At 46.4% G+C, this 19,945-nt stretch overlaps 1 protein-coding gene across 2 annotated transcripts in view; it reads right to left on the bottom strand.

Moving 5' to 3' along the window:
• The window catches only part of TMEM63A (transmembrane protein 63A), a gene marked incomplete at its 5' end in the record, with an annotated part of 30,725 nt that overhangs the window by 5,357 nt on the left and 5,423 nt on the right, over positions 1-19,945 (bottom strand). Inside the window, 16 exons of one of the 2 annotated variants that reach the window (XM_079106654.1) lie at positions 61-166; positions 861-1,023; positions 3,048-3,110; positions 3,660-3,746; positions 3,894-4,000; positions 6,308-6,461; positions 7,642-7,779; positions 8,942-9,075; positions 9,179-9,302; positions 9,590-9,670; positions 12,296-12,366; positions 13,405-13,513; positions 13,925-13,976; positions 14,955-15,097; positions 17,169-17,206; positions 18,693-18,759. In XM_079106654.1, the coding sequence (XP_078962780.1) occupies positions 61-166; positions 861-1,023; positions 3,048-3,110; positions 3,660-3,746; positions 3,894-4,000; positions 6,308-6,461; positions 7,642-7,779; positions 8,942-9,075; positions 9,179-9,302; positions 9,590-9,670; positions 12,296-12,366; positions 13,405-13,513; positions 13,925-13,976; positions 14,955-15,097; positions 17,169-17,206; positions 18,693-18,759 (1,637 nt within the window). The remainder of the gene's footprint in view (positions 1-60; positions 167-860; positions 1,024-3,047; positions 3,111-3,659; positions 3,747-3,893; positions 4,001-6,307; positions 6,462-7,641; positions 7,780-8,941; positions 9,076-9,178; positions 9,303-9,589; positions 9,671-12,295; positions 12,367-13,404; positions 13,514-13,924; positions 13,977-14,954; positions 15,098-17,168; positions 17,207-18,692; positions 18,760-19,945) is intronic. The other variant, XM_079106655.1, reaches the window with a different exon arrangement.

The following is a 19,945-nucleotide window of genomic DNA, read 5'->3' as shown; positions in this document are numbered from 1 at the left end:
TGGGAGGCTTGGTGAAATCAGCTGCCCATCTGTCCTGGAACAGGCTCCAGGGCCACTTACCGAATGGCACAATGATGGGGCAGGTGATGCTGTAGGCCATGATGACCGTGAAGACACACAGCATCCACGCATACATGGCTCCAAACTCATACTCAAAGGCCTGGTTCTGGGAGGAAGAGGTGGTAAGGAGCTCGTAATACCCCTCTGTGTGCTCCAAGTGGTGGGGTACAAGTTAAGTGGGGGAGGATCTGGGAACTAGGAGACACATGGCTACCCCACTTCTAGAAGTCTTTGCTATTCCTCCCTCAGCCTGCTAGTTTCTTTTGTGGTGCTGGGAATCAGACTCAAGGCCTTGTACTAGCTGAACAGGAGCTCTATATCCCCAGCCCAGGAATTTGAGGGTTTTAGCTGTTTGTATATATGTGTGTAGGACCAAATTGGTTAAAATGTAAAATTCCTTGCCAGGTGTTGTGGCACACACTTGCAACCCCAGTGACTCGGGAGGCTGAGACAGGAGGATTGCAAGTTTGAGGTTAGCCTCAGCAACTTAGCAAGACCTTGTCTCAAAATAAAAAGGCTTGGGGGTGTAGTTCAGTGATAAAGCCCTCCCCTACCCCTGCCCCAAGTTTAAACCCTAGTACAAAAAAGAAAAAAAAAAAAGAAAAAAGTCCTAAAGTTCTCTCCTCCAGCCCATGAATTAGAGTGGAAGCTAAATGGTGACATGCCAGGTCCCAAAGCAACTTCCAGCAGAAGTAGCCCAAAACTAGGTTTGAGAAGCCCTTGGCACAGTGCCTAGCTCTAGTAGGTGGCCAGGTAAATCTACAGAGGTGAGAGGCCTTTGGGTTGTTCAGAGGTGGTACCTGCTTGACATTCCTGCGGTCAGCAGCTGTCTTGGCCATGATCATGCGGAAGGTGTAGAGGATGAGGCCAGGCAGCCGCAGCAGCTCCATGCCGTTGCCAATAAAAGCTGAGGCGATGATGTAGTTCACAAAGAAGGCACCCTGGTCTGGCAGGAAGACACACCTGGGGAATCCAGCAGGGTCTGTCAGCTGGGAGCCAGGGAGCCTCCTTCCCACCAGAAGGAGAGGCAGGGGCCCCTGGGAGGGCTTTAGTCTCATTCCCTCATTCAGCACGTATTTGTGGACACAGCAGCCTCAGACTCTGCTGTCTGCATTTATGTGCTGTCTGGGGGATTCACACAAACATCCAAATGTGCAGTATGCCAGATAAGTGCTCCAGAGGATCAAGCAGGGTTGTCAGAGAGGCCTCGCTCATGAGCCAACACTTGTGCAGAGACATGAAGGAGCAAGTCGCGTGGATGCTGGACAGGGGACTTTTCAGGCAGAGGGAACCCCAGACAATGGCATCTCTGAGGAGGTGTGTGCCTGGCATTTTCATAGAACAGCACAAGGGCAGGGGGACCATGCAGACAGCTGCTACTGTCATCCCCCCAGCCAGGTACCGGATGAGGGCAGTACTGGGTGGAAGAGGGAGATATGGTCAAATTCTGGATCTGTCTTAGAGATAGAGCTGCTGGATCTGCTAATAGACTGGGTGTGGGAGGGAAATAAAGGACACAAGGTGAACTACAAGGTTTTTTGCTGCAGCAACTAGAAAGACATTATGGAAGGGGGGAAACTGTGGGAATGGCAGATTTGGGAATAAAAAGTCAAGCATTTGGTTTGGGGAAAGTAAAATCTGCAGTGTTCACCATAACTCCAGACGGAGTTGAGATAGGGATTGGGATTTGGATAGAAGAGTCTGGAGGCTCAGTCTAGAGTGATAAATGTGGGTGTTGTCTGCTGTGTGTGTGTGTGTGTGTGTGTACGTGTGCGTGCCTGTGTGTGTGTGCATACACGTGCATGCTGGGGACAGAGCCCAGAGCCTCTGCATGATATAAAGCCACCCTACCTCTGAGTTATATCCTCAGTAGCACTGAAGTCATGGACGCACCTGAGGTCACCTAGAGAGGGACTATGGATGGAGAACTGAGGCTGAGCCCTCAGGCAGCTAATGTTTAAGTTGGGGAGACTTGAAAGAGGCTGGGAAGGTGACACCACTGGACAGGATTTCTGAGACAGCAGAGTCCCAGAGCTGAGTGAAGACAGTGTTTCGAAGAGTGGGGGAGCTCAATCAAATGTGTCAGGTGTTGCTGATAAATCACAGAAGATGGGGACTGAGAGTCGGCCATCTGGAAGCCACTGCCAACCTAGACAAGAGTTGGTTGGGTACATGCATAGCTGCCAGCTCCTGAGTCATTGCCCTATCCAGAGGAACTCAAATTAAAATATTTGGCCACATCCTTACAGGTAGGTACACTAGTTTGCCCTGCAAACATACCCTTAGAAGAGTCAATCCCAGGCCTCTGGGCCTATATTAAGCCCCAAAGTACAATGCAATCTAGGCTGGGCTTAAATCCCAACTGTCTCCTAATTAGCTAGGTAACTTGGATGAGTTATTCAAAATATTTGAGTCTCAGTCTCCTCATCTGTTAAATGGAGATAATAATAGCATGTACCTCCTAGCTTGTTGTAAAGGTTAAATGAGAAAGAGATGTATAAAAGATTTATCATAGCACTTTTGTAATTACCTATTTATGTTAAGTGAGTGTCTAACAAGACATACACATCAGCCATAAATTGAACTCCATTTTCCCATCAAAAATAATCCCCAGACAGTCTCTCTGGCTGCCATGCTTAGTTATTATCCTCCTTCCCTGCTCGCTGGCACCACTGAGACTCAGCAGTTCCTTTTCCCTGAGCGGCTCTGTGCTCAGTAAGTAAGTTTCAAAGAATGGAAATGACTGTCACTAACTGAGTTTTGGCCTAAAAGATTAATCACATTTCTGCAACGTTAGCACAAAGTAGGTCAGTTCCCCTGGTGTATACCAGGCACCTGGCAAGGGTACTGGTGATGCTGTGGGCCCTACATCAGGGGTTGCAAGATACCTGACTACTACCCAACTCTTCCACTGCAGCCCCTGCCCAAGGCCCTGTGGATATGGACCCAGGACAGTGGCTCCAGAGCTCCATCTGTCCCATACTTACTCCAATCTGACAGAGGTCTCGGAGGAAGTTTTGTCAAAGAGCCACCGGAAGAAAAAATCCAGACTGGAAAAAAAAAAAAACCAAATGAATCAGTTTCTTTCTTTTCTTTATTGTAGTGCTGGGGATGGAACCCAGGGTCTCACATATGCTAGGTAAGCCCTCTTCCCCTGGGATACCCACCAGCACCTAAGAGTTTATTTCTAACACTCCATATGACCACGATATATTTTCATTTTGTTCCACTCTAAAAACAGGCCAGATCTCAAGATCTACCTTTGTTCTCTACAATGCCACTTACTACAATGTGACTCATTAGGGCTTTTCAACTGAAACTTCCCTCCCTAAGATAATCACAGCTCTGATTAGACCTTCCTTAAGTAGGAGGTCCCTAAAAAGGTCTGTGGCAGACTTTTTTTTTTTTCTTTTTTTTAAGGAAGATGATATTTCCAGGAGAATCAATGGACTAGTACAACTGCAACCCAAGTGAACAGGACAGGCTTAAAAGTTGTAGGGATTTGCATTTGCTCCAAAACCACTCACTTTCTCCTTGGGGCAATGTTCTCCAGAGGTGGCCCTGATTCTGAATTTAGGACAGGAGGCAGAGGTGCATACCTGGTGAGGCCCAGGGAGGGCAGGATCAGCACCATGAAGATCAAGAATATGTAGACTTTGGTCATCATGATCCGGTTTTCCCCTGACCTGCAGGAAGTCGGAGATGAGCACTCATGGTCCCCCAAATGCTCCATCCAGGTGCCCCCAGTTAAGGCCCTGCTGTGCCCATCGCCCTGGCTTGGGGTGTTGGAGACATCCTTCTCAGTGGGGGGACCTTGAGGCTCAGGCACTCACTTGGTCCAGTGAGACTCCAGCAGTGTAGAGTAGTAGACAATGGATGGGAGCAGGGCCGAGAAGGACCAGAGCAGGAGCGTGGGGAAGAACTGGCTGACAATCGGGTTCTGGAAGACAAAGTCCACAGCAGAGAGATTCGGAGGGGCTCTGGGCCACAGGGGCTGAGGCCAGGACCTGAGGGCATGGTGGCTCAGTGGACTCCTGGGGCAGAGTCCTGATCATCCTCCAGTATCAATGTTGTGCTGAGTACACGGTAGGCAGTTCTCAAATACTGGTCAAATAAACAATGATAATCCCTTACGCTTCTATGGCTCTTTATAGCAAAGAAGGCAATTTCACATATAGTAGAACTCCACTTATCCAATGGACAACTTCTCTATTCCATATAGAAAATGAATGGCTGTTGCTAAGGAAGACCAAAACCTTCAGGCCAGGGCCCCTCTCCAGTTGACCTTCCCACTCAGCTCCCACTGGTCTAATTGTAGCTTAACAGGACTGGTGTTTGATCCCAATCCTGTTGTGCTGGTTATACTTGTTATTGTCATTATGTGACTTATTATTTTCACTGATTAAATGGACATAAAAATAGAAAGAAATTCTCTTTGAATACTAAGCTGGGGCTGGGAGTGTACATCAGTGGCAGAGCATTTGTTATCACCCATGGGAGGCCCTGTGTTCCATCCCCAGCACCTTGAAAAACAAACAAATAAATCAACCAATGAAAGAAAGAAAGGGAGAAGAAGAATGAACAAATGAACTAAGCTGGATATTTTGAAAAGATTTATAAAGGCCAATTTCTAAAAAGTGCTGTTGAATTAGATAAGAGTAAATTAACTAAAAGACCAAGGGATATGCAATCTAGGCGTTCCTGTACTTGGAATGGCTTTGCAAGTATCTTTAAGTCCTTGCTTTGCTTTATTTGCCTATTTTTAGATGCTGGGATGGAACCAGGTCCTAGCACATGCTAAGTACTTACTCTACCACTGAGCTATGCCACCAGACTAGATTCTTACTGTACTTTAAAGAAACCCAAGCTGGAATCACAAATGATGAAATAAGAACGTAGTTTATGTAAAACAAAGAGGAACTCGAACCAGCAAATCCATCTTCAAAAGAACAGATCTTGTCCCTACAAAAGATAGCCAAAGGAAATGAGCATTACCTGCTGTAAATCTAAACCAAACTGCTTGATATATACCTAAGGATATATATACAAATGGAGTCAGATAGGAGCTCCAACACACACCAGCTTGTTGGATCATCATCACAACCTGAGTATTTTATGACAGGTGTTTCAACTCCAGCCGTTGGGTGAAACACTGAGGATCAGAATTCATCACCCAGGGATGATTAGCTCAGTGGAATTGGAAAAGGAAAGAAAAAGATTCAGACAGATACTTCAGCAAAGTAAAGTATGGGGAAAATGTTTTTCAGTAGATGTCCCTTTAGGGTGTGTTATCCCATTGATTCATCTTTGCTTTTTGTTTTGTTTTGTTTTGTTTTGGAGACAACATCTCATTAAGTTGCTGAGACTGACCTTGAATTTGCAATCCTGCCTTAGCCTTCCAGGTTGCTGGGATTACAGTTGTGTGCCACCATGCCTGGCCATCTAAGGTGGGGTTTTTTGTTTGTTTGTTTGTTTGTTTGTTTTTGTCTTTTATTTTGGTACCAGGAATTGGACCCAGGGGTTGCTTAACCACTGAGCCACATCCCTAGCCCTTTTTATCTTTTATTTTGAGGCAGGATCTTGCTAGGTTGCTGAGAATGGCCTCAACCTTGTGATCCTTCTGCCTCAGTTTCCCAAACTGCTGGGATTACAGGCATGTGCCGCCATGCTCTGTATAGGTAATTCATTACCTATACAGAATAAATGACTTCATAACAAGATTATGAGAAACTAAAATGTAAAGAAATCATCATCCATGATCCTGCCACCCATTCAACAACGTGCTTTTCATTCTTTCCTGTCCCTTTTCCATAGTGTCTACTATTTACACAAATTACTATGTATTCCCTGGAACCGTTGCTTAGAGATAATTTTACATTCTGCTTTTATTGTAAGTTCCTCCTCTGTACCACAAAATCTTTAAAATTTTTAATAGATGTTTAACATCCTATCAGACTGAATATATTTCATTCGGCTCAAATGATCTCTCCTGTTGAGCATTTTTAGGTCAATTCCATTAACTAAATATATGTATCTCCATATATATACACATATATACTTACTGAAAAGACATTGTAATAAACATAGTCATGCCTGCTTGGGGTTTAAAAGTGCAGATGTGAGTTGAGTAACTTGGCCTCCTGCTTCAGTCCCCCCAAGCCCTTTGCCCCTTCTCATTCCTCCCCCAACCCATGATGCCCTCCTCTTGCTGGCCCTCCAGGATGGGCCTTGCAGCACAGTCACTCACATTTAGTGCATGGATGGGTTTGGTGACATTGAACTTGTCCATGGTGGACAGGATGATGGAGGGTGTGGTCAGGAAAAACAGCACTATGAAGAGGGTGAAGTTGATGCCCAGCCACTGGAGCCACCAGCGGAGGCCCTGGATGGAGAGGTTCTTCCTGCAGAGGGGGGGACACAGGCCCGAAGGCTTATCTCCCAGGCACAGGCCAACAGTGCCAGCAGTGCTTAGGTGGGTGAGAAGGTCAGATTTAGACATGCCAGGAGACTAGCCTGGGGGCTCTGGCTGAGGGCTTGTTTGACCTCCAGGAGTAAAGGCAAGTTCTCTGCACTGGTGTGAGCTACAAGAAGGCCAAGTTTCAGTTCCTTGGCTCAGACGGAAAAACACTATTCACTGCTGACATGGCTCCTGGCCAGAGTCTGGGAACCAAAACCTACCAAAGGGATGTCACGAGCACCCAAACAGACCAAACAAAGCTCCAGCGTGACATTTCTTGGACATCTGCAATGCTCTGTGACTAACAACACATTCTTCCCATGGTTCCATCCCATGGGGTACAAGGAGGTGACAGGCAGAGAAAAAGGGGCATAGGCACAGCTGGAGCTGCCCTGGACCCTCATTCCTACCAAGAACAGACCCACAAACCAATCCCAAGTTTGAACCAGAGAGCAAAATTGTTGGAGGCTAAACTTGAATTCAATGGAGATGGGCATCCAGGACGCATTCTGGGCAGGTATCCGAGGCTTCCCTGGATAGGCAGCCAGGCTGGGTGCCTCCATCCTCAGCATCCACTACACTTAAGTCTCCCACATGGCTCTGGGGACAGCTTGGCTCACCGGCTGTGCTGTATTGTGGTAGCCATAAGCTATGTGTGGTTAATGAGTACTTGAAATATGGTCTAAACTGAGAGGTGCTAGAAGCATAAAATATGCAATAGCTTTCCAAGACTGAGCATGCAAAAGACAATGTAAAGAAATCACAATTAAAAATATAATTATATCTGGAAATGTTAACATTTTGGATATATTAGGAGAGAGATATTATTAATATTAAATTGACTTGTTTTCCTTTTTAACAGGCCTACCAGGAAATTTAAAATACATACACAGTTCATATTATCTTTTTGCTGGACAGTGTTTGAATGCTAGGGAGTAATAGTGGAGGCAAGAGCTAGGTGTGGACATCCTAGTTGGGCCACATAGAGCACACTGTGGCACCTGGGCACAGAGAATTATACAAGATGTGTGTAGATCTCCACTAAATGTCAGGTCACCCCTATGCCTGGGTGACAGGATGGCCCAGCAGGAACCCAGGCCCTCTTCCCTGGCCTGGGAGCTCACCAGCAGATGTCCTCTGGGTATGAGGCAAAGTTGACCGTCCAGCTGGAGATGCAGAGCTCTCTGCCGTAGGAAGACGGCTGGGGCTCACCTTTGCACCGAAGGCCCTGACACTTGCAGGCATTGAAGTCTTTCAGGATGCTGCCAGGAAATGCAGAACCAATCATAGCTCAGCCCAGCTGAGGTACCACATACATCAAACAGGGACCAAATAAAAGTGGGAGCTGCATAGCACAGGTCTTTGCTTTATCATTCTCTTATAACGCAAGTTGTGAAAGAGGTGTCATGCTTGGCATACTAGGTGGAAGATTTTTTTTAATCCTTACCCTGCAGCAAGGGATTACTATTCCCATCTTATACATAAGGAAACCAAGGCTCACCGAGTTTGCTTTCACTTCCTCATGTGCCTGACTCCATCTCCCATGCTGTCTGCACACCCCAACGTGCCTCCTCCAAGGGCCACTCCCTCCACTGCCCATGAGACTGGCGCTCTGATCTGATCCTGCTGCCAGCCAGTGGCTTCACCTTTCCATATCTTCACCTCATCCCCAGCCAGGTAGCGTTAGGCCACATTATATACTGACCCTAATTTCTGTCTCAGGACTCCCACCTCTACCCTCATCATCTCCATGGATAACTCTTTCCCCCTTTGGCCTCCCATAAAGAACCCAACACCCCTTCCTACTGTTCTCCTACTGTCTCCCTTCCTACTGTTCTCCTCCCACCCCTGGGTCTGAGGAACCCTAGTGGGTAACACCCAAGAGACCATATCCAGGGTCATGATGCCAGAGGAAGCAAAGGTCGGGGAGGGGCACTGGCATGGTCTCCTGCTTTCTTCATCCCACTCCCAACCTACCCCTGCTATTCCCAAGGCGAGGTGACACAAGGTCTCAAGTATGGGAGCACTTTATGAGCTTACAGCTCCAGGCTTCCCAGAGCTGCAAATGTCATGGAGTCCCTGGGTCCTCCGAACCAGGTACACACTGGGCCTGTGAGCAGAAGGATCTGTAGTTCTACAGCAGATGTCTGCAAGGAGGGAGCATCCATTCAGAATGCTAGATGCAGAGCCAATGACAAGAATTCCTGGAGCAGCTGGTGAGAGCCAGGCAGTGGACCAGGCCACGTCAGCCCAGCAGGGGGTCACCTGGAATCACCCCACACCAAATCCCTCTAGCTGTCACACGAACATGGGCTGGGCTCCCTGAAGGAGGAATGGTGGGCCATCTCTACCCAGAGAAAGCAAGTTATCCAGACGGGGCCTGGGAGTCAGCTAAGAAAGGGCCCAGGATATGCTCATACTCACTAGGTGGCCATAGACTTCTCCTGGAAGGTGACAAAGGCCATTCCCAGAGGCTGATTCTGGACCTGGCATTCCTCTGCTGAGATCCTCTCTAGCAGCCTGTCCTTCAGGCGTGTGTAGTAAGAGATGGCATCCTCCTGCGAGAAGACACAATTCCTTGGGGTGATGTGGCCCTGGATAGGTGTCAGGGGCACACCCATATCAGTGCCCATGCTCCTGGCAGGGGTATGGGGCTCTCACCCGCTCACAGCCCTGCACTTCGCAGCAGCAGAACTGGCCACAGGGCTTGGGGTTGATGAGGGTTGTCCGACCTGTCTTCATCTGCAGATTTGTATAATAGGTCAGGCTCTTCTCTGTCTTCTTTCTGTAGAGGTGAGAGTGTGGTAGGAGACAGGCACAAGCATCAGACTCATGGTCCTATTGACATAGGCCCCCTGCACACAGTCTGTCACCAGGGCCCCATGCACACCATTTGTCCCCAGGAGAGAATGGGAGTTGAGCTTTGTGGACCAGCAAGGGGACAGATCACACTTCTCCCTTCCCAGCAGAGAGATCCCAGGCCAGCAAGGAAGAAGGTGGGCATTCGGGGGCAAAGGGTCAGAAAGCTCCAGGACAGGTGAACCAAGGCACATGCCAGCAACTCTCCCTTACCTCTCCCTGCACAGGTAGATCAGCTTGGCCACGTTGTAGCACAGCTGGACATCCACCACCTCACATGTGGGATATGCATCCCTGTGGCCAGGGTAGGCCAAGGCAAAAGACAGTGATTGGAAGAGTGACCACACCAGGGAGGACAAAATATGCCCAATCAACAAGGGAAAGAATGGTAGAGCATTTAGGCAGCTAGTTTCTGTGCTAGTAGAAACCTCTTTTCTGTTTGTCTTTTATTCTCTGGAAAGAAAAAATTTTGAAATTTGAAATTTTGAATTTAAAAAAAAATTTTCCAAAAATCTTGGTGATGCTGGGATAGAACCCAGGGCCTTGCATATGCTAAGCAAGGATTCTACCACTGACCTTCATCCCCAGCTCTTTTTATTTTTTATTTTGAGACAGAATCTCATAAAATAGCCCAGGTTGGCCTTAAATTTGTGTCACTCCAGCCTCAACCTCCCAAGTAGCTGAGATTATAGGTATGCACTACCACATCTGGCCAAAGAGGCATTTTTTTAATATCATGAAGGTAACTGTCTTGAAATTGACAAGTTTCTATCTACTTGGCTTTCAATCAGCAGGTACTTCTGATGGGGAAATTCGAACACGTCAGGGTTGGGGGTGTGGCTCAGTGATGGAACTTGCCCTGGGTTCCATCCCCACCACCAAACAAACAAATTCCACATCCATCATCCCCTCTGCCTACCCAAAGGAAAAGATTAATCATTTGTCCTAGGATAATATCTATCCTGTGCTATCATTGAAATCCTAGTAAGTTCATAACCTTTGTGAAGGTCACAGACCTTTAGCAGGTCTAATGAAAGCAAAAGACCCCAGCCAATCAAGTGTCTACACATATATCAACAATCAGCAAAATATGTACACACTTACTGTTGGGTATATAACATATGCTGTTATGTATGTTATCATATTTCATCCTTGTCATAACCTTTCAGTTTTGCCCTTATTTTATTTTCTATTTTTTGACAGTACTGGGGATTGAATCAAGGGCCTCACACATGCTAGGCAAGCACTCAACCACTGAACTGGATCCCCAGTCTTTGCCCCCATTTTACAAACGTGTAAACTGAGGCTCACAGATTTCTAAGTGGTTTTGCCCAAGGTCACATAAGCTTGTGAGTGGTTGATGCTCATAGCCACCACACAATGTCACCTTACCTTACACACAATTGTACTTTTGGGGACATCAGGACCATGTCAATCTCCACCCACTACTGTTCTAAGTAGTGGCAATAAAAAGCCTGATAAGCTTACATTCTAGTGAGAGAACAGCCCACAGATATGGGAATTATTCAACTAATCAGTAGGTCTATTTCAGGTCTCAATAAGAGCTTCGAGGAAGAGATGCCCAATTTAAGTATTCCTGCTCCAAGGGAAAATCACACATGAGTCCCCAAGGATTGCAACAGTGTTTTACCCAGAAGGCTTCCTAAAATAGGAAAAAGCGTGAGTCACACAGTGTTTGCATGGAAATGAGGGGACGACTTTTCTCTTTCAGCATGTACGTACGGGAAGTGAGACTAGCATTTCCAAATGCTGCCTCGAAGGCAATTTTGGGGAATTGTTTCAAGGAATAGAAAAAAATGATTGTGGTACTGAGACTTTATATAAGGTGATTATTTCTATAATACTTGCAGTTTCTGAATAATCATTAAATATTCATTCAATAAATTTTAAATATTCCTTTTGCAATTCTGTTTATACTAATAATTTGCTTAGCAAGTGCTTTCTTCATAAAAAGCACAAAGTTAAAGTGTAGCCCACACCCAATGCATACTATGAATTAGTGACTGCTGAATTGATAAGGAAAGGAGAGAGAATAAGACCTCAGCAATGGAGCTGACCTTCCAGTCCTCTAGCCACCGGCCTTAGGAGCCTGTTGTTCCACCACACCCACTTGCTGACGCGGCCCCGGGGCTTTTCCCTGCTTTCCTGCCATAATAGGCACCCTCCTGCCTCCAATTTTTGGTGCAGAGGCTCAGCAAGGTCTGCTGGAAAGGAAGTTCTGCATGGAAAGCCAGGCCTGGGGAGAGTGTTCCAGCAACAGACACCTTCTGAGTGGGTGGTAAGCCAACAAATGCAGGTACCTGAGTACTCTAGTTTGTGGTTGGCAGAAAAGCTCAGCATATGTACCTCTTACTTAGCAACGTAGACACTCAGACCCCAAGGTGAACCATTTTGTTTCCCCTAAACTCTGGAGATGTCTTTTTGCTCCTGTACCCTGGTCCACACTCTGGACACTGTGGTCATATGGGCAGCCATGGTTGCTTGCAGAGGATGAGCCACCCCTCATCCCATCTCTTACATGGCACCAACAGAGCCAGCACACAGCCATTCACCTCTCCTGTGGCAGTGCCAGTCCTTCTCGAATCTCACCTGCATACCCAAGTGGAAGACATAAGGTGCTCACCTAAGGTACCAGCCTTGGGGGACTGTGCTGGGACTATCCTCTGGGACCATCCCAGAGCTTTCCAGCCTTGGTTCAGGAAGCTCTGGGATACAGAGCACAAGACACCTGAAGTCACAGACATCAGTCCATGAGTGATGTCCGTCCAGTCTTTTCAGAGCTACAACCACCAAGGCCTCTCTGTGTAACTTCGGAATGCTCCCTGGCAACTTCTCATCATCCTATGCTGTCACCTAGAGGGACTCAGCTCCCCTTCGGTGTCCCTCAGGCCTGCTTACCTGAAGTGGCTCTCCACTGTCTCTTTTTTGGCATCTCTGGAGAGTCCTGTGATGAATAAGGTCCTTCTCACCTGACAGAAAAAATATGACAGGAAGAAAAGTCACTGAGGCAAGCCAGTTTTGGGGTGGGCCCAAGTTTTTACCCCATTTAAGCCTCCTGAAAGAAAACCATGGAAAATTAGGTACTCAGGTTTTCTCTACACATGGCCTTGGCAAACCCTAGAGCATGTTATTTATACAGCATCCTCTTCCAGGCTACAGAGGAATCCATTTCCAAAGCAACTCTATGAGTCTCCTTTGCAGGACAGGAGACTGAGAAAGAACCCAAAGAAGACTGTGATTCAAATGGGGTCACACAGAGTACAAAGGAGGACCCAAGCCTGGGACCAAGTCACAGAAAGGAGGACTGCCCTCAACCTAAACTTTTCTTTTTTCTGTTTTTGCTGTTGTCTGTTTGTTTTTTGAAATTGAACCAGGGCCTTGTACATACTAGCCAAGCACTACACCACTAAGCACTATCCCCCCACAGCCTCAATCTAAACTTCTTTACTTGACATCAGTAACTACAAATCCAAACCCCACAGATCAAAGAATAAGTTGGCAAGAGGAACTTGGAGCAGGGAATTCAATCAGGTCCATGCTGGGAGGGGAACGCCACACAGCTCAGCACGTAAGACAAACATACCAGCCATCGACTCTCTCAGCCCACTCTCCTCTACTTTACCAAGTGTTACTCTCACTCTCATTTTCAATAAATCTATGCTTTGCCTGTCTAAAAAAAGGGGGGTGCTGGGGATATGGCTCAGTTGGTAGAGTGCTTGCTTCACATGCACAAGGCCCTGGGTTCAATCCCCACCACCACAAAAAAAAAAAAAAAAAAAAAATGATTTGGGGCAAAATATCCGAATCTTAAAACAATCCACCAGGAAAGTAAAACAACAACCAAAAAAAGATAATGCCAAGTGAGAGCACAAATATGCAGGCTAGATTCTAGAGGCTCTCTGGTCTCACTGCTGTCATGGTCCTGTGGCTCAAACCTGGGAGGCTGTTCCCCTCGCGCTCCCACCGCACCCCTCCTCACACACATCCCAGACCCCTGCCTCACTCACCAGGTTCTCTTCTTTGTACTTGATGGACTGGGTGTGGTGCCGCATGAAGCCCACGGTGAGGATGAGGTAAATGACGGCAAAGATGGTGTGCAGCCAAAGGAGGTCATTGCTAAGGGGGGACACCACCTGACATCAGGGTTGGATTCCCAGGCTGCTGGGTAGGGGGCACAGGCTGGGGCCGGCTGACCCTCAGTAAGCACCATGCCAAAGATCAATGGTTTCATCACAAAAGAGCATCCAACAGAGGCCATATGGCCAATGCCCCTCAGCCCTCAGCAAATACTTCAGAGAGGTCCCTGTCCCCATCCAAAAAAATGAACTCTAGATCCACAGGACCAAACTGCAAACAGAGGCTGCCTGTGTCATGTTCACACCCCCAGCCCAGCAACACAACGGCTTCAAGAGACTTCCAGACATAGCCTGCTGCTCTCGACTCCCTCCAGCCTACCCTGGCTCCTGAATCTGTCTCCCCCTCCGTTTCACCTATTAGCACCCCCACATCCACGTGTCCCATACTTACCCAGTCTGCAGGTTTGCTATTGTTGTCCTTCCAAAACTATAAGGATCTTTGTCTGTGGAGAAGCACAGATAATTAGTTCCACAAATAATTAGTTCCAGGTTCACAATGGAAAAGCAGGAAGGGCATAACCAGTCTTGGTTTAGGAAGCTCTGGGATATAGAGCACAGGACACCTGGGCCAGTCCTAGAGTGATGTCCATCCAGTCTTTTCAGAACCACATCAACTAAGGCCTCTGCTTGACTCCAGAATGCTCCCTGACAACGTCTCAACCTAACATGCGGGTAAAGTTGGAAATATTTTTTTGTGGGGGGTACGGAGGATTGAACCCAGGGGTGCTTAATCACTGAGCCACATCCCCAGCCCTTTTTAATATTTTAATTAGGGACAGGGTCTCACTGAATTGCTTAGGACCTTGCTGAGTTGCTGAGACTGGCTTTGAACTCACACTTCTCCTGCCTCAGCCTCCTGAGCCTGGGATTACAGGCATGTGCCACCATACCGGGCTAAAGTTGGAATTTGAATTCATCTTGCTTTGAAATTCACAAAAACAGAAATACTTTGAGAAAACTTGAAACATCCTAAGCTCTCACCAAAACTGAGACTGGGAATCACTGGTGTTATAGGTGGATTTGTGATGGCATCTCAGAAACTGGGGAGATGTGACTCCACACTGATCTCGACTAAGCATCTTCCAGATCTTCACCTGTGACCTCCCGATTTGGGTGAGGGCAGGAAGTATAAAACACTTTCTGAAATTCCTGATCTGATTCTGTAAACCTTTGGGTCTTTTTTCCCTTCTGTTTAGATAGAACCAGAAGCTGATATTAGGGGTCTCTGCTTTTAACTCAGGTTTGGAGCAGATTCTCCTCTAGATCTTTACTCAAATGGAAATTTCCAAAAGTCACTCCAAGACTGTCTCACATCTGAATTGAGGCCTAACTCCTTGGCCTGGTCTATCACAATGAGCCCTTTCCCCAAGGCCACTGCTCTGCACCATCTCAACACAGACAAGAATGAGAAGGGGTGTTACCTAGCAAGTCTCCTGAGAGGTTGACGGGCAGGATGACGCACAGGGACAAGAAGCTGACCACCACCAACAGGAAGATGATGTGCCTCTGGAAAGACAGGTAGTGGATGGCATCCTCCCCACACCATTCCAGGATCTGGTCATCGCTGGCCAAGACACACACGGAATCTTAATAAGTAGTGATAACAGCTGGGCCTTGGCATGGACTGTCTCCTCACAACAATTCTATGAAATAGTTTCCTATTTTCCCTCCTTTTATATATTTTAATATGTGTGAATACAAAGGTACAGAAAATTACAGTTTTCAGGACCACACAGCTTGTAACAGCAGAGCTAAGACATGATTTTCAGGGCCCATCCTCTTTCCTGGGGCAAAGGTAACCCTACAACCCCACTTCATATTGCCAGAAACATCTGTGTCCATGTTATGCATGTGGTGAGGTGTGTAGATACATAGTCCCTTCTGCTGTTGGAGGTCACATTTGGATTTGGAGTGTGCCCAGACCCTGGCCCCTCCCTTTCTCCTGTCTCCCCTGAATGTGAGTTGGGAGAGCAAGGTGAGCCAATGTTCATCCAACTGCACCAGCCACCTCCCTTTGTCCCTGCCATGGCCCCAGAGATGGGGAGGTAATCTGCTCCACCATTTTCCATCCTCTGAACTGCCACACTAGGAAGCTTTGGGTCAATTGAGAAACGGGAAAATTCTAGGCTCAGACGGTCAGACTTCCTTGCTACAAAGGGAGAAGGGGCAGGTGCTCCCCTCTTTCTCACTCTCCTGACAGGAAGGGATCCCAAGACCCTCGCTTCCAGAAGACCTGGAAAGCACTGCACTAGAAGAGATCAGAGAAACAAGTGCAGCATAAAAGAACCAGTTTGAAAGGTGTTAGTGTGGGCTCTGATGTCAGAAACCTAGTTCAGCCACCTCTGTCTGGGAGCAGATCCTGTGGCCTACCTGGGCCTCTGCCCAGAAGAGAAAACAGTCCACTACTTGTTCTATCAGTCTAGCAGGACTCAAAGAGGCAGTGAGCACCAAGTACCAAATGCTGCACCCAGCACCAAGTGATGCTTAGAAATATGCTTATGAATGTGACTTCTGCTTCCTCTCCATCTCCAGGACAAAGCTTGGCAAATGACTACATGCTTTCACTTCTAAGTAAGCCACTCCTCCTCTGTATTTTAACATCCCTGAGATGGGGTGTGCCCTACAGTTAATAGTTGACGGTAGTTTAAGCGGCAGCATTTTCTTATTTTTAGTGTTATGTATGCAAAACAATGTATCCTTCTCATGATGCCTTCTTATACTCAATGGCTCAGAGCAGCAAGTGGCAGAGCAAAGACTTCTCCAGCCCCTGTCTCCCATCTCCTTTCACCATGAGAGGTGACAAGCTGGTTCTTAATTGCTAAGTACCTCTTTTCGAATTCTCTTCATGGGCTCCAGGTTTTGAAAAACAGAAAACTTCTAACCAAATGAGCCAAATGTATTTTATTTCTCCACTTTTCACTCATTCAAAAATATGTACACTTGCCTAATAGAGCTTTTACCCACATCTAGCCAGTGTTAAATATTACGCAGAATAATTCCTGCTTAAGGAACAAAAAAAGGTAGCCTGTGTAGCAATATGAAAGAAAAGGACATCGTAGAATTGATGAAATATGGTGGCTATGGGACATTGAGTAAGTTCCTCTCTCTGGGCCTCATACAACACAGGCCTGGCCCAATTCAATGAACTAACATGTGAGAGATATAACTTGTTGACTTTGGTGGGAACTGTTCCCAGGGAAACTGGCAGGAGGCAGAGCCACATGATGCCAATGAACTCTGGCCTGCAGCAGGAGAAGTGGCTTATTTAGAATATTTTAAAATTCCATGAATTATTCTGGGAAAAAAAAAAAAAAAGTTTATTGCTACTTTAAGAACCTTTGAGGTCCAGCTGCAGTTTGGGAAGCCCGGAGTTCCAGCAGGACTATGTACCCTCCCGCATCAAGTCTTCAGTCCTAGAGGCCTCCTTCCTTCCTATGCCCCTGATTCAGAAGCTGCCAGGGCTACCTTTATTCTTAGTCCCCACATATTGCTTTGGACCTGAACTGAAAAGTATCTAAAAGATCATGTTTCAGGATCAAGCATCTTGGCTTTTTCTTCCTGATTGATCAAACACCTGAACAAAGCAGCCCAAACAAAGCAACCTACCCCCAGCAGCTGCCCTCTAGTGTACTCACTGCAGGCGGAAGATCGCAGTCAGCCAGGGGCAGCATCCCTGGAAACAGAGAGAATAGGGATTGGCATCCAACATCTGTGTCTTTGTGGAGGGTACATGTAATCATTATCCTTGAGATGATGTTCTTTGCAAGATGTTCCTCACTTGGAGTTCTTGCTAAAGTCTATCAAATTTTGACAATTATGTTACCACACAAGCTCCAGGGTCACATCGCAAAACATGAATCAAGAGCAATCATGCAGCTGCAGGCAGTGGTGCACATCTGTAATCTCAGCAACTCAAGAAGTTGAGGCAGGAGGATCTCAAGTTTAAAGCCAGACTCAGTGGATTAGCGAGGTACTTAACAACTCAGTGAGACCGTCTCTAAATAAAATTTAAAAAAGGGCTAGGGATGTGGCTTAGTGGTTAAGCATCCTGGGTTGAATCCCTGGTACCATGAAGAAAAAAAAAAAAAGAGCAATAATGCCAGGCATGGTAATGCACTCCCGTAACCCCAGCTACGCAAGAGGCTGAGGCAGGAGGATGGAAAGTTTGAGGTTGGCCTGGAAAACATAAGTGAGACCTTGTCTAAAAAAAAAAAAAGAAGAAGAAGAAAGAAAGTTCAGGGCAGATGCAGAGAAAGTGATGAGTTTCCATTTGACTGTTTCAAAGTGACCAAATGAGTGGGACAATGAGAGGAAACAAGCCTAATAAATTGGACAATCCCCTGGAGTGGGGATTTAGAGGGAAAGGGGTGTGTATTAGGTTTTACTGTCCTTCACATCTTTTAAACTTAACATCCCCTAAAGCTGGACTGTTATCCAGCTGGAAAAGACAAATATTTGTTCACCATTTATTCAACAATGACTAAGCAACTCCTAGGTACCTGGTGCTGAGGAACAGGGACAGATAAGGCAGGGTTCCTACCCACATCTGGCTCACAATGTAGCAGATAAGTCAATAATTAACTGTCATACTAAGTCATAAGTATAAGAGACAAGTGCTGGGCAGGGTGCGATGGTACACACCTGTAATCCTAGTGGCTTAGGTGGCTGAGGCAGGAGGATCTCAAGTTCAAAGCCAGCCTCAGCAATTTAGCAAAGCCCTAAGCAACTCAGCAAGACCCTATCTCTAAATAAAATAGAAAAAAGGGTTGGGGATGTGGTTTAGTGGTTAAGTGCCCCTGGGTTCAATCTCCAATACAAAAAAGAAAAAAGAGAGAGAGAGAGAGAGAGAGAGACAGACAGACAGACAGATGGACAGACAGACAAGTGCTGAAACCCCAGGGGATTCCATAGCCCTTTCTGCCTGAGAGTTGATCAAGTCTCACGATGCTAGGTCTCCGTCCAGCTGCCATCTTCCCTGTGGTACTTCTAAATTCAGATGCCTTTGTTGATGTAGAGAAGAGTTTTCTCTAGGATCCACCACTCGGGAACCACAGTACTAAGTTAGCCACTGAGCCAGGATTACAACTGCCCCCACCCCACCCACCATTACTGCTGATCCCCACCCCCAGCCACACTCCAACTGTCCCTTGGATACCAACCAGCTCATTTTCAAAGTCATGTTGCCCTGAAGAGGAAGTCGATGACAATCTCTGGAATCTGGACTCACTAGAAACACAAAAGGAAGAAAGAAACAGATAATTCTAAAAACTAAAAAGTAAAAAAGAAAAAAATTATATCCATTATTTTGCTGCCCAATCTTAAAGCTCAGGACCAAAGCTACCATCCCTCAATGTAGTCAATTCCCAGGTACAGTAAAAACTTCGTTAGGTGAAATTAATAACATGGGGTCAAGGCACCAACAGACCATCCCTGTGTGCTCCAACCTCCAAGCTCAGCACTGGTCCACCTAAAGTGACTTCCAAGTGTTGCCTGTTTATAAGATACCTCCTAAAGCATCAAATAAAATCTGGAATAAATACTGTCCTTTGTCCTGCCATGGTGACCAAGAGTGACAGGAAATCAGGGTTCAACTCTGGAGAGGGAAAACTGAGAAACAGACACTTATATCCACAGAAGGCAGCAGACTGTGCACTTTACCCAGGGAGGTAATAACGAAAGGGAGGAATGCAAGATCTTTTGGGGCCCTGTATGGGAAGGAGGAGGAAGAAAAGAAAGTGCAAGAGGAAGAGGAGGAGAAGGAAAAGGAGGAGGAGGAACAAGAATAGAGCCAGGCACAGTGGTGCACACCTATAATCCCAGTGACTTTAGAGGTTGAGGCAGAAGGATCACAAGTTCAAGATTAGTTTGGGCAACTTAGCTAGATCCTGTTTCAAAATAAAAAGGGGTAAGAAGCTGGGTGCAGTGGTGCACACCTGTGATGCCAGCAATTTGGGAGGCTGAGGCAGGAGGATTACAAATTCAAGGCCAGCCTCAGCAACTTAGCAAGGCCCTAAGCAACTGAGTGAGACCTTGTCTCAAAATAAAAAAAAATAAGAACCGGAGATGTGGTTCTGTGGCAAAGCATCCCTGGGTTCAATTCCCAGTAACCCCCATACCCCAAAAAAGTGTATTGATGCCCTGACCCCATGCTATTAATTTCATACAACACAAAGTTTCATACCATACCTGGGAATGGACAGTATCCTTGATTCATTTTTCAGAGTGAATTTTTCACAGCCATTGAGAGTTATTAGCTTTGGTCCCAAAAAAAATGAAACACTATATATATTTTATGAAATCTAAAATACCACTGGTTGTCAGTTGCATAATTTTTTATGAACCACTAAAAAAGAAACAATGTTGCCAATTAAACTGTGATCATCATTGATAAGATACATTTCAATTTCAGATC

This window comes from Sciurus vulgaris (genome assembly GCF_902686455.1).
Source record: "Sciurus vulgaris genome assembly, chromosome: 12".
Lineage (NCBI taxonomy): Eukaryota > Metazoa > Chordata > Mammalia > Rodentia > Sciuridae > Sciurus > Sciurus vulgaris.
Note: the sequence above shows the minus strand (reverse complement) of the source record. Positions and strands in the feature narration are given on the sequence as shown.